This window comes from Boleophthalmus pectinirostris, unplaced genomic scaffold (genome assembly GCF_026225935.1).
Source record: "Boleophthalmus pectinirostris isolate CB_2022bp ecotype Guang Dong unplaced genomic scaffold, ASM2622593v1 HiC_scaffold_17, whole genome shotgun sequence".
Lineage (NCBI taxonomy): Eukaryota > Metazoa > Chordata > Actinopteri > Gobiiformes > Gobiidae > Boleophthalmus > Boleophthalmus pectinirostris.
Genome location: NW_026571115.1, coordinates 25,709,130 through 25,723,421, shown reverse-complemented (window position 1 = coordinate 25,723,421; position 14,292 = coordinate 25,709,130). Strand labels below are relative to the sequence as shown.

General features: G+C 37.7%; 1 protein-coding gene across 1 annotated transcript; it reads right to left on the bottom strand.

The window, feature by feature from the left end:
• Positions 1-5,597: 5,597 nt before the first annotated feature.
• Positions 5,598-9,436, bottom strand: desi1a (desumoylating isopeptidase 1a). Its single transcript, XM_020919948.2, has 6 exons — positions 9,259-9,436; positions 8,977-8,998; positions 8,792-8,861; positions 7,932-8,041; positions 7,267-7,389; positions 5,598-7,125 (listed from the first exon to the last, which is right to left on the bottom strand). Exons 1-6 carry the CDS (start codon positions 9,347-9,349, stop codon positions 7,035-7,037), a joined length of 507 nt encoding a protein of 168 aa, XP_020775607.1. The 5' UTR covers positions 9,350-9,436; the 3' UTR covers positions 5,598-7,034.
• Positions 9,437-14,292: the final 4,856 nt, after the last annotated feature.

Below are 14,292 nucleotides of genomic sequence, written 5' to 3'. Positions count from 1 at the left end.
AAACAAACCAACATGGCCGTCCAAGACATAACCCAGCTCCTTCATTTTGTATCCACATCCATATACTTCAAATGCAGTATAACGGAAAAAACATACAGTCAGAAAGAGGGTTTCGCCATGGAGGATCCCCTATCGGCCATCATGAGTGAGAACTTCATGGAGGACCTTGAGGAGAAGGTCATAAACACAGCACCAACAAAATGTGGACTCACTATGTGGAAAAGGTACGTGGACGACACACTGGAAAAGATCAAATAGGGACACACACAGGAGCTAACAGACACCTAAACACAATAGACAGCACTGGTAACATCCAATTCACACATGAAGAAGAAGCAAACATTACATTTTATGGACATGAACATTACACACAGCATCAAAATAAAAATACACAGAAAAACAACTCACACTCACCAGTATCTCTCATGGACATCGGAACATCCCACAGCCCACAAACTCTCCGTTGTAGGAACATTATTTGACAGAACCAACATTATAACAGATGAACAAGACAAACAGGAAGAAGACAGACACGTCCACAATGCTCTGAGGCAATGACAATATCCAAAATGGGCAATAAACAAAGGAAAACAACAGGTCAGAAAGAAAGAAAAACAGCCAGAAAAACAAAAAATAAAACTGAAAAAAGAGAACAGATATGGCAACATTACTGTACATCAGGGGCATAACAGAAAAAGTGCAGAGGGCAATGAGAAAAAACAATATCAACACATCAGTGAAACCGTACAGAAAACTCATGCAACTAACTACTCGTGCACCCAGAAGATAAAATAGAACCGGAGCATAAATGTAATGTCAAATACGAAATACCCTGCATGTCTTGCAATAAAACATACATTGGGGAAACAGGGAGGGCGTTCAGTACACGAAAAAAGGAACATAGGACAGAATGCGAGAAGAAAAGACCAAAGGCGTGCACACGAGCAACAAAACACAAAGCAGAACAGGAACAACTCAAATCAGCCATCTCTGACCACTGAGAACCACATTATGGACTGGGACGGAGCAAACATCATTGGGACAGAGGACAACAAACATCATTACTGGATTAAAGAGGCAACTGAAATACAGAACGGACTATCAACTGAGACGAGGGGGATTTTTTACTCTCACACACTTGGGATACTGTCCTGAGAAGTCGGACTGAGCCATATGCTGTCTGACTTCTTCATCCTGCCTCCACTGGTAGGAAGACAGCACCCAAACCTGTATAAATCAGCTGACCGGACACATCACAGCAACATCATGTGAACACTCTGAGAAAGACCACTAGTGAGAAGTCAAAATTGTCAGGTATGAAAACTCATGGTCTGAAAAAAGAATCTAATAACAAACATATTCATTCTGTAGATCCTAACATTAAATTCATTAGTGACGATGCCAAGGAGAGCACATTGTCTTTCTTAGACTGTGCAGTAACTATAGGCTGGCAGCTCCAGGTAGAGGTCTTCAGGAAGTTTCCCACACAGACAACTCAGACCAAAATTACCAATGTTGCTTTGTTGATTCACACTCCCCCCCCCCCCCCCCCGGACCTCAATTTGTTTTTTGGTGGGCCGATTTGAATGGAGCGCACCCGTAGTGTGTAGTTAGCTCCTTCCTGCAAACAATTATAAAGCAATGTCCACCAGCATTCTGACCAAAACTGAAGAAGCAGTTTGGATGAGCTGCGAAAAGTTTTCAACCTAAATAAACATTTGTTCATCGGAGAAATTGAATTTCTCCTTTGCCATGGAATGCCTAGAAGAAACCCACCCAGACACAGGAATAACATGCAAACTCCACATAAAAAGGCCTAGGCGACCCGGGGCTCAATCAGTGTCCTCCTCGTCAACTGACTAGTTGTGACATGTCCTCTTCACCGTCATCACTGTCCTCCTCCCTTGGTCTCTTCTGACTCATTCCTAAATAAAAGTATAAAATATAAATGTATTATTTACCAATACTTATAGTGGTTGTGGACACTTTCCACAATTTTAAGGTGTATTTAGATTTGTAGAATTAAGAACAAACCGAACCTTGTGCTGCGAGGGGCTCTGCTGGAACTTGATCATACGACTCCACAGGACCATTCTCATCTTCAGTGTCAGATTGAGCATTGAAATGATACTCCTCTTCCAGCCAAAACAGATGAGCTTCAAAGTTGTAAGGATCTATAGGATCTATAGCAATAGGATTTGACCGATCCACAAAGGAACCGATCTGAGGAGGTGCAACCTGCAGAAATCTCAGGATTGCCTGCACATCAGCGAAGTCACCTGAGAAGAAATACAGTTTGCAAAATTTGTATCACTGCTACAGTCTAGCTATAGTCAGGATGGAGAAAAATGGAATGCATCTGTTTTTTGTAAAATTATTTTTTTCACACATTCAACATTTCGGTAAGGAGTTGGGTAAGGAGCTCAGTCACACAGGAGGAGTTTGGAGTAGAGGTGGCTCGGGCATCTGTTCCTGATGCCTCCTGGGTGCCTTCCTCGGGAGGTGTTCCAGGCATGTCCCACCTGAAGGAGCCCCAGGGAAAGCCCAGGACACACTGGAGGGACTATTTCTCTGGGCATAGTCAAGCGATGGGTGGAACATTGCTCAGTGCTTAGGTCAAAGCCCCAGTGCAACATGACATGTGACAACAACTATTACTTGTAATTTTCAATAAATCCCTTGCATGGATTTTATTGACGATATCACACACAATCCATTTTAGTCAGTTTGTACTAATTGCTTGTTCTTTCTGTTTCTGCTTAAAATTTATAAACTCACAAAAACTTCAGTCAGAAATGCTTCTGCTGTGCTTTTCGAGAAGTGATTTGAAGATCTGTTCGAGTTTGGGAGAGTATCTGAAGTTTGCTCAAAGCAAGAGGTGTGTGCAACCTGTCTCTATGAGTCTCAAGGAGTAAATGGGCTGAGACTGGACTGGACTGAAACTAGACGACTGACATGTCAGTTGCCAAGACACAGACAAGTATAACAGTTGCCCAAATCAGAACACTGAAAAGTGGGCGGGGCTTACACAGTTGACTGGTTAGCCATTTTTATCAGACCAAAGTTTTTTTGTTTTGTTTTGTTTCAGATTTCTAGAATTGAGAATAAACCAAACCTTGTGCTGCAGGCGGCTCTGCTGGAGCTTCATCATCCAACTCCACAGGACCATTCTCGTCTTCAATGTCAGATTGATGGAGATGATTCTCCTCATCCAGCCAATACTTCTGAGGGGTACCACCAACCTGGGGCATAGGTGGCACTACAGGATCCCAACCCCCAAATGGACCAATCTGAACACGTATGATCGGCAGAACCCTTGGCATTATCAGCTCTGTAGTGTAGTCACCTGAGAGTACACAGAATATCCAAAATTAGTATCACTGCTACAGTCAGAATGGGGAACTCTTAAATTAATATTTTTTGCAAAACTAAGGGCAAATAATTTTTTTCACACATTACACATTGTTCAATGTTTAGGTCAAGGCCCCAGTGCAACACAAATTGTAACTTCATGGAAAAATACTATCATCTGTATTTTTTCAGGTTAAGGTTTGAAATATGGTTTAGAAACACTAAAACAGGCTAACAGACAGTGTGCTGGTCTCAAACAAAATGAAAATAATTTCATTTTTGAGATTTTTTTTTTCTTTTTCCATTCATCACCAAAATCTATTAAGACAAAAGCTAGTTTATACTACAGTAAGACTAAGCTAATTACCTCCAGTAAAAATTGCTTGCAAGGCTATCAGGACAAGGTCAAAGTCAATGTCTTCCCTTTCTATTGTAAGTTAATAAACTCACTAAAACTTCAACCAGAAATGTTGAAATGCTTCTGCTGTGCTTTCTGAGAAGCGAGTTAAAGATTTTTACGATTTAGTGAGAGTTCAAGTGGAGCAAGGTGTCTATGTGACTTGTCTCTATGGGAGTCAAGGAGCAAATGAACTGAGACAGGACTGTTCTGGAACTTATGCCTACTGGTTGCCAAAGCACCAGCAAGTACGGCACTTTCCTGAATTTAAACCAAATTCAAACACCGAACAGTGGGAGGGGCTTACACAGTTGACTGATTAGTCCTTTTTATCAGAAAATTATTACTATGATTATGATTTTTTTATTTTATTTAAGGTACTTGTTTATTTTTTCCATTTAAATAGTGAACCAGGAAAAAAAAAGTGGTAAGTCCATGATATTTATTCACAGGGGGTTTGTCTGACTGTGTAAAAAAATAAAATTGCCTGTTCATTCATATGTATTTTTAAACAGAAAAAAAAATTTGTACGTATTATTATAATAGCCTATGTAGACCTAGGCTATAAATTTTGACTGTGTCTATATTCTGATATGCTGGGAGACCAAATAAGATAGGCTTCACAGGATTTTGATTAATCTGTGATTTATCAATTCACTTGTGCACAGCCCTATTTCAATGTGATTGAATCTCTGGCAGGAGAAGTGGTTGATGTGAGCAAAGCTCTACAACTAATGGCTTTCAGAATTGTTAATTGTGTTTTGTAATTATTGATGAATGTATTAAACTTAAACAATATAGGCTTAAGTGGTCACTGTAATGTAGTAGTGTTATAAAGAGAGAATCTACAACATGCCAACAATGTAAATACACTATACTGCACTGTCTTTAAAAAGTAGCAGTAGTAGTAGTAGTTGTAGTAGTAGTAGTAGTACTAGTAGTAGTTCCCAGTAGCAGTGGACAACAGGCTTGTCTTTTTCGTCTTCCACATCTAGCCTTACCACGAGTAGATTAAATGGATGACTTAACAGGACTGAGATTGAAGCCTATAGGAGCTGTTGAGTCACCTCTGTGGTACAGGGGGTGACCCCACAGCAGGAGGGTCAGAGCGATATGAGGAAGAGTCATATCCCAACTGTGGCCCTGTCTAATGGAAGCATTTAAGTGAAGAAAAAGGTTAACGGTTGTCAAATGTCACATTATTCTTACAGTAACTCAGCTGATTCAGCAAGTGGTGGTGAAGGGCAAGGACCAACTGTGTGCATTTATTATTGCTGCAGGTGGAGGGGGCCAAAGACCAGGTCTGCCTCAAATCCTTTTGCTTCCTTGTCAAAAGAGTGCACGATGAAACATTTTGTCAGAAGAGTGCATGATGAAAAATTGTTGTCAGAAGAGTGCAAGAGGACTGTGAAACAATAGATAGATGGAAAGATAGATACTTTATTGATCCCAAAGGAAATCCAGAACTATCCCAGTGCTACAAACAGTTAACACAAAACTGATTAAGATACAAATTGGAGATTAGATTATGTGTTAGAGCAATGTTCACAAATAACAGGCAAATAAATAAATTAGGCCATGATGCAGACTGACAGCAAATGAGAGAACCTTTCATGTATTATACAAAGACATGTGGGAAAAGCAATATTGCCTCTTTGTGGACATTCAGAGAACTGCATGACTGTTTAGCTCTTTATTTATTTTTGTGTAATCGTGTAATTTATATATAGTGTTCATGCTTGCTCTTGATTTTAAAATTTAACATCATAACTTTTTTTCTCCCTATTTGTTTTTAGTGTTCTGAAACCTGTGTCAACTAAATGAAATTAAAATCAATAAAAACAAATCATTAGTTTTGCAGTCAGTGGATTTATAGAGCTTTACAAATACAAAAACAATTACACAAAGGTACAAACAATATACACAAAACATCTATGGTCAAATATCTTAAACAAAGAATAGGAAAGGTTCAAATGTGATGTTACAAGTAGAGAACAAGGGTTGTGCAGTAATACATTTCAGTGGTCAGGTAGGTTGTTAGCATGTGTGTTAGCAGAACAGCTAAATCACAAGGCAAAAATCACGTCACCTGAGCTTTGACAATGTACTCAATGCAGTTTAGACACATTTGCACATTCATTGTTCTAGTGTGCGGATCGGTGTTGTGGAGCTGGGTATAGTTATTGCAGGAGGCTGAAGATGGGTAATGCTGGCTTTAATCACGCTGTAATCTCCTGGTTGTCTTTTTATAATGTGTATCCGGTAATCCCTCACATTGTTTAAGATGCAAAGACCATTGAGTTTGAGTGAGGAGATGTGTTCGTGTATTTATGGCATGGCGCTTCGAGATTGGAGTGTTAGACAGGCGATTCTCGAACATAAAAACTTATATTTCAAAAACGTTGGGGCATTGACGTGTTATAAAATGTATTTAAACTGTAATAAATCAGGTATTAATACTGACAGGCATCTTTTATGTTTCTTTTGGGACCACTTAAGATCAAAGTTTAAGATTTATTTTAGTTTAACATTTTACACAACATCCCAGCGTTTTTGGGTTCATAGCATCTGCATTGCACTGTGAACTGTAATAAATAAATTATAAATAATATAATTTTAAAACTAATAAATCAAAATAGTTTGCATTGATAGACATAAATAGCTTCATACACACTGATATCTGTGTTGGCCAACTTCATAGGAAAGCACTGTAGTCAAGAATAAAATGAAGGCACAGAAGTGTTCAGGTCTGGAACACACTCTGGGGCTACTGAAAAACAATTTGTCCTTGAAACAATAGAGCCTACTTTTTAATAAAATTATAAAATTGGCAAAAGCAGTCAGTATAATATAAGATGGTGATAAATAAATCAATAATATTAATAGCAATAAATAAATAAATAATATTGATAGCCTCCGGTGTCATGTGATTGCCTAACATACAATGCTTTAAAATATTGCACAAAGGAACTAAAAAGGGACAATGTGTGGATACAGGAAATGCTGTAATAGAACTGAATCACAATGGTCCCATCGTTCAACAATCTGCATCTTTGAAATGTAATACATCAAATAGTTTGAAGATTACTTCCATTGTAGTCAATAGTGTAGTGGGGAAGAAACTTCAACATTTGAAATTAAAATATTGGTACAAATATAAAATTGGCAAATTTTTTATGGTTTGCTGTGATGACCCAAACAATAAAAAACTAAAGATATATATTCTTATTTTGATTGATTACACTGGAAGTAACCTTGAACTCTTGGCCCTGCTGCACCTTTCTTGTCAGACGTTTCTTCGTTCATTGATGACATTTCCTCCAGGAGGGGCAATATGAATGGAATTCAGAATAGGCCGCAGCATTTGGCCAAATGGTCTATGGAGACAAGAGCAAATATTAGAATAACACTGCATCTACATCCAGTCTTTGTAAGTCTGTTAATTGCTGCTAATCATTTGGGCAACTGGAGGTGTGATTTAAAACATTTATTTGAATCAAAAAGCAGTCCATACTCACGTGGAAAGGACTTCAGATGGAAGGTCAGTGATATAAGAAGGTATTGTTCTTCCGGTCAGGAACTGGGATACTTCATTGGTAAAGGTGTTGCAGTTGTGCTCAAAAAGGCGATATTTGTCACCTCTAAAACACATATTAGGAAGTAGTCAAACTTAAAATACCAAAAGACACAAGAAAAGTAAATTTATTAAAGGACTCTTCTGACCTTTAAACCATGTCACGTTGTTGTTGAGTTGTGTTTTATTTCATTCACGTTTGAGTAAGATATGTGTAAAATCCCTCATTCGTCCAGGTAAATAATCTTTTGTCCAGTTGACAAACTGAATTTCTCCTTTTGCCATGTTTGAGTAACTACATCTCCAAAGCGGAAAATGCTTTGACCCAACTTGTGATGTCATGAAGCGGACGTTTTCAAGGTAATAGCTACATTTTATCTTTAGTTCAGTAGAGATGGGAAAATCCAGAGCTGGAATTATCCAGATGATTCTAATGAATCTTCACGCATTAACATAAGACATCACAAGGTGGAACAGTGTTTTCAGTGTGAGAGAAGAAAAGTGTGAATGAAACAAAACACAACTCCAGGAATGTTTGCAATGAGGAAACAACACTATGACATACATCATAAAATAACGTGACATGGGCCTTTTCAAATGATAAAATACCTGTATGTGCTTTCTCCCAATGAGGAAAGATAGTCCATGAAGATTTCCTCTGATACTTCAGTTTCTCCGAGCTCGACAACTGTATCCGGAGGACCCAACATGGTCCCACCCTGTACACAAAAGCAGAGACACATATGAACATGGACAGAAAAAGTCAAGTGTTGTTCTTATATGTGATTAATCAAAATTATAATTGAATCACAGACAAATGGTTTCCAGATTGCGTTGAACATGTAGTCCTATGGCAGTAAAGGATTGTGTCTTGGCCAGGAGTTCACATTATGGTGGAATATACAGTAGTGTGTGTTAAAAGGGACACCAAATAAAAATAAAGAGATCCTGACCCTTAATATTAAGGGACCAGTATTATACTATTTTCTGATCTAAGTTATAATGTTGTTTCCTCATCAAAAACAGACATGGAGTTGTGTTTTGTTTCATTCACATGTTTAGCACACAATCCCTGAACATTTAGGCTGAGTCCTTCTCTCAAATTTGTAATGTCATTTGGATATACAGGAAGTTCTCATTCATCATTCATCAATGCTCAATCATATGGGTAATTTCAGCCCTGGAATTGCCATTCTCTACAGAACTAAAGGTAAAAGTTTGCTGTTAACTTGAAAACTACAGCTTCATGGCATCAGAAGGTGGAACGGCGCATTTAGAGATGTAGACGGACTAATAATAACAGCTTACTCAAACGTGTGAATGAAACAAAACACAACTCCAGGGATATTTTTGAGGAGCTAACATTATAACATGACTTAAAGCTGGCAAGATACATTTTGTGTATTACAGGAGTAGTATAAATGTATAGTATAAATGTGATATTTTTGCTTCATCAATTATATCCTTACCGGTGAACAGCTAGAAATTCCCTCTCCACCAAAGAAAAACTCATCACCATATGCCACTATAGCGGTATGCCTGAAAGATAACAATGTGTTACAATTATGCAATCATAAAAAATACCACATATTACAGAGAAAATGTGTAGAAAATGACTAAAATGAATTCAGTCAAGTAATAGGGACCTACTCACCATATACCATCGAGTTGCTTTCCTGAAATATAAATAAGATATGTTATTAAATGCACCACAAAACTAAATGTTGGAGTTAAATCTAAACAAAGCAAAAGCAATTGTTCTCATTTGATTGATCTCATTCTATTGATAATGTTCAGCGATGTCACAAAACATAAATTAATGAACAATAGATGTGAATCTTGTGTAACCGGCTCAGCAGTCATGGAGCCGGGTTGTTATTATCATTATCACTTCAATATCCAAGAGGCCACAGCATCGGAGGAGTGTGGAACTCACCTAACATGATGGGACTCAGACTGCGAGCCATCCCCCGTGATAAATCATAAATATATAACTGCACGTTGTATCTTGTGGGAGTTTTGTCCATTATGTTAAATAACTAGAATATATCGGCTTTTATCGGCGGTTAGCTAACCGGGGGAGCTTTAGCAGGACAGCTGACTGCTCGCACTGAATGATGTCATACACTACTGAAAATACAGCGCATTTCCGGTTACAATCCTTCAAAATAATACACAGATCATACATTTGTTTAAACAAGTCTATAGTGTACCGTTTATACGCTTTTTGGAAACCAACTTTATTTTGTAGACACCCCCATAGACCGTATATATAAATATACATATAAATATATAATAAATAATACATAATGTATGTAATACAATATAAATATTTTATAAAATATGTATTTATATGTAACTTAAAATGATACATGTTATTTTATTTCTTGATTTATTTATTTTATATATTTGTTTTATTTATAGGATAGGTGAAAACTCACTTCTCGTCATTTGGAGATTTCAAGTGTAATAGGCGCAAACAAAACATCAGTCAGACATCTAGGCAAGGCAAGGCAAGGCAAGTTTATTTGTATAGCACAATTCGTACACAAAGTAATTCAAAGCGCTTTACAGAATAAGAAATACATTAAAATCATAATAAAAACAAATCAAAACATAAATAATCATGAAGATTAAAATTTTAAAAGAGAGACATAAATTGGAAAGAAGAGTGCGGAATGAAAACCTTTCAGTTATATGCACAGTTAAACAGAAATGTTTTGAGCCTGGATTTAAACAGCGTCACAGAAGAGGCCTGTCTCACATGTTCAGGAAGACTGTTCCAGGTTTTAGCTGCATGAACCTGAAACGCTGACTCCCCTTGTTTAGTCCTGATTCTGGGCACCAGCAGGAGGCCGGTCCCTGAGGTCCTCAGAGTGCGAGATGGTTCATATGACACTAACATGTCACAGATGTACTTTGGTGCTCGGCCATGGAGAGACTTGTACACAAGCAGAGCTGCTTTAAAGTCTATTCTCTGAGGCACAGGAAGCCAGTGCAGAGACCTGAGCACAGGACTTATGTGCTCGTACTTCCTAGTTCGAGTAAGGACCCGAGCTGCAGCATTCTGGATGTTCTGCAGCTGTCTCACAGCTCGTTTTGAGAGACCAGTGAGCAGACCATTACAGTAGTCTAACCTACTGGAGACAAACGCATGGATAAGTTTCTCCAAGTCTACTTTAGACAGTAAACCTTTGATTTTTGCTATGTTTTTTTAGATGGTAAAAGGCTGCAGATGTTATTGATTTGATGTGGCTGTTAAAGTTCAAGTCTGAGTCCATTATTACCCCTAGATTTCTTGCCTGATTTGAAGGTTTTAGAGAGAGAGACTGGAGGTGACTGCTGACACTGTCCCTTTGTTTCTGTGGACCAAAGACTATGACTTCAGTCTTGTCAGAGTTTAGCTGGAGAAAGTTGTTTTGCATCCACACACTGATCTGTTGGATACAGTGACCAAGTGAGTCCACTGGTCCATAGTCTCCTGCTGCCAGAGAGACGTAGATCTGAGTGTCATCTGCATAATTGGGGTAGGACACATTATTGCTGCTTATTAACTGGCCTAATGGCAGCATGTAGAGATTGAACAACAGGGGGCCCAGGATTGACCCCTGAGGCACCCCACAGGTCAGGGCCATGTGATCTGAGACACAGTTTCCAATTTCAACAAAATACTTCCTGTCTTCTAGATAGGACTTGAACCAGTTTAGTACAGTACCAGAGATGCCCACCCAGTCCTCTAGTCTCTGTAAGAGGATCCCATGATCGACAGTGTCAAATCAGCACTAAGATCTAACAGGATCAAGACTGAGACTTTGCCTGCATCAGTGTTCAGGCGGATGTCATTTGTCACCTTGATAAGAGCAGTCTCAGTGCTGTGGTGGGCTCTAAAACCTGACTGGAAAACATCAAAGGAGTTGTTCATTTGGAGAAAGTTCGTAAGCTGTTGGTAAACAGCTTTTTCAAGGACTTTGCCAAAAAAACGGCAGATTTGAGATGGGTCGGAAATTGTTCAGTACTGTGGCATCAAGACTGCTCTTCTTTAGGAGAGGCTTAATGACCGCAGTTTTCAACGCGTTTGGGAATGTTCCAGATTGAAGTGACATGTTCACTATGTGAGTGAGTGGTGAAAGTAAACTGTTGAGGACAGACTTTAGAAATCTAGTGGGTAACATGTCCAGGCAGCAAGTAGATGAACTCAGACTGGTAACGATCTCTAAAACAGCTGAAGCTATTTGAGACGTAGTTTAATGCAGGGGCGCTCCATAAGCTCCATGTTCCCATGGTAGTTGTCGTGTAATAGCAACATGGAGGCCAGGATAAGAAAGGAGGTACTTAAAAAAAAAAGGTATTATATACTTGTGGAGCTGTACCATCTTACAACGTTGTTCCCTCAACAAAAACATGCCTGAAGAGGTTTTAGACGCCATCCAAGCATGTTTGAAGCATGTATTTTAGCTGTATTTCTCTGGGGTTTTTTTTGTTTGTTTGTTTGTTTGTTTTTTACTTTTTTTATTACAGTAACAAAACAACAAAGGTATACCCAGTATAAAGTGCAGGTGGGATTGTTGTTGCATCAATACAAAGTCCAGTTCACAGTTATGGCAGGAGTGGACGGTGAAGAGAAAGAAAGAAACAAACAAACACACACATAAACATATAGATTAAAACCAAAACAAGTCAAAAACAAAGTTGACATACATGTAAACTTAAATTGAGGCAGATAATGCATACAAATAAATAAATAAATAAATAAATAACTCAATCAATCAATCAATACAAGAAACTGAGGAAGTGGCTAAAAATAAATTCCTAATTCTTCTATAATTGTTAGTGTTTTAATAGATTTAATATTAGAAATAGTTTCCAGTGTTTGAAGATAGTTTCGGATGTCTAGTGTAAGGATTTTGAACAGGGGTCTGGAATGGGAGAATTTGGACTTACGGATGTGAAATTTCCCAAACAGAATGAAGAGGTTTACTAAATATTGAATTTTATATTGTTTATGATGGAAATAGGTTATTATGCTTGAGCAGTTCAGATGAATTTTGACATTCTGTTTTTTCTTGGATAAGCATTTCTAAATTTAATCATAGTTCCTTTGAGTATTTACAGTGGTAAAAGAGGTGGGGGATGGATTCTTCTTCACTATGGCAAAAGATGCAATGTTTCGATTTCCTAATGTGGCTATGAGTAAATTGGTCAGGTAGATTTTGTGAATTATTTATTTCTCCGGTGTTGTAAAAGCACTCTGAAGGGGCAAAGACAGGCAGGACTCAGTGCATCAAAAAACAAAAACATAAATAAAATTTTAAAAAAAGTGAACGTGTTATTTTTGATGAATATAACCAACGATAAAAGGTAACATGGTGATCTAAATATGTTGTGTTATGTTTTCACAGTTAATACCTCATAAAAGTAACAGTAGCATGTATGTGTATGGCAAAATGTTCAGCCGTGGTGGCACAATGCACACATTTGTAAACTTACACCCTGTTTTTAGATTGTCTAGAACAGAGAATTACTTCAAGTTACTTCAAGTGCCTTGAAGTGTTCACCAAATTCAGTCCCACTTCAGTCACAGGTAGAAAGGCCGTACAGGCTCAACCAGCAAGAAATCTGTCCATACCGATCTGTAAAATTAAATATAGAATAAATATAGCATATTCAAGTAACCACCTTGCAAAACGGGCTATGCAATATTTAAAAATTAAAAAGTAAATGTATAGTAAATATATTACGGTGCATATATCATTATTTGTTTGTTCCTATTAACAAGGTTTTTCTGTTGCATCAGCTGTATGTTTTTGTATACAGGAATCATTCAAATAAATAACTTGAAGGGTAATTTGAAAAAAATTTAGCCCCTTAGAAAAGATCATTTTTAAATGCAAGACCCACAAGAACCAAAACACCTAAATGCCATTAATCATGAAAACAGACTGAGATTAAGGCAAAAATTACAACTACTTAGCACATATATAAAATTCAGTTAGTCAGTTACAAAATTATTGGTGAGGTTATATTTCAGTTCTACATTTAACCATTTCATGACATACCTGCAAATCTCTGATGAGATGGTTAATGGCTTGAGCCTTCATCTTTCCACTGTAGCCTTTGGGGATGCATGTGAACCAGCAGCAAGACACTCACCCTAAAGAAAATACAAAAAAATAATGTATCATTACTCTTTGACTAAAGGTATATATATCATCACGACCTAATACCATGAAAGACGTACAATTTTAATTAGCCATGTAAGATAGTGGCTGTCCCAAGGCGTAGGCTACATCTCATCCCTTTTAATCCTAGCAAATTAATACTAACATGTTCATATAGACTGGACGGCCATAATGAATTAATTGTGTACGACTAATTATCGTGTATATTTGCATCTGTGGAACATGTGTTGGCTTAAATAACGTTTTGGTATTATGTGTAATTTTCCTGTCTGTCATACTGGCAGAAATTAGGTAGTCTTTTTCAACCCATAATCAACATGTAGTGGTTAAAACGGGAAATTAGCACTGGCCTTGGAACAGAATTATCCTGTTGTGGACAATGGAAGTGTGGAAATTATCATGTGTTGGTGCTTTTCAAGGCTTTTTGCTATCTGGATTTCTGCTTGTTTTTCAGCCAATGTTGATTAGCTAAAAAACTGGCAAATCCATATTAAAACTAACTAACTGGATCTCAGTTTAGGAATTAAAGGTGCATAGCGTAATTCTTCTGGTGGAGGACATGCCAACTGGCTTTCTTTATGGAAAGGTTTGCTTGGTCTGGTATTTATTAAGAAGGGCTATGCAAAATCCACTTCTAGTCCATTTTGAGCTTTCTACCATGTTATAATATTGTTCCTCATCAAAAATCAGGGTTTCCACAGTCATGGAAATACTGGAAAAGGCATGGAAATTGAAAATTTAATTTTCCAGGCCTGGAAAATTCATGGAATTTTTGTATCTCTTTCTACAAC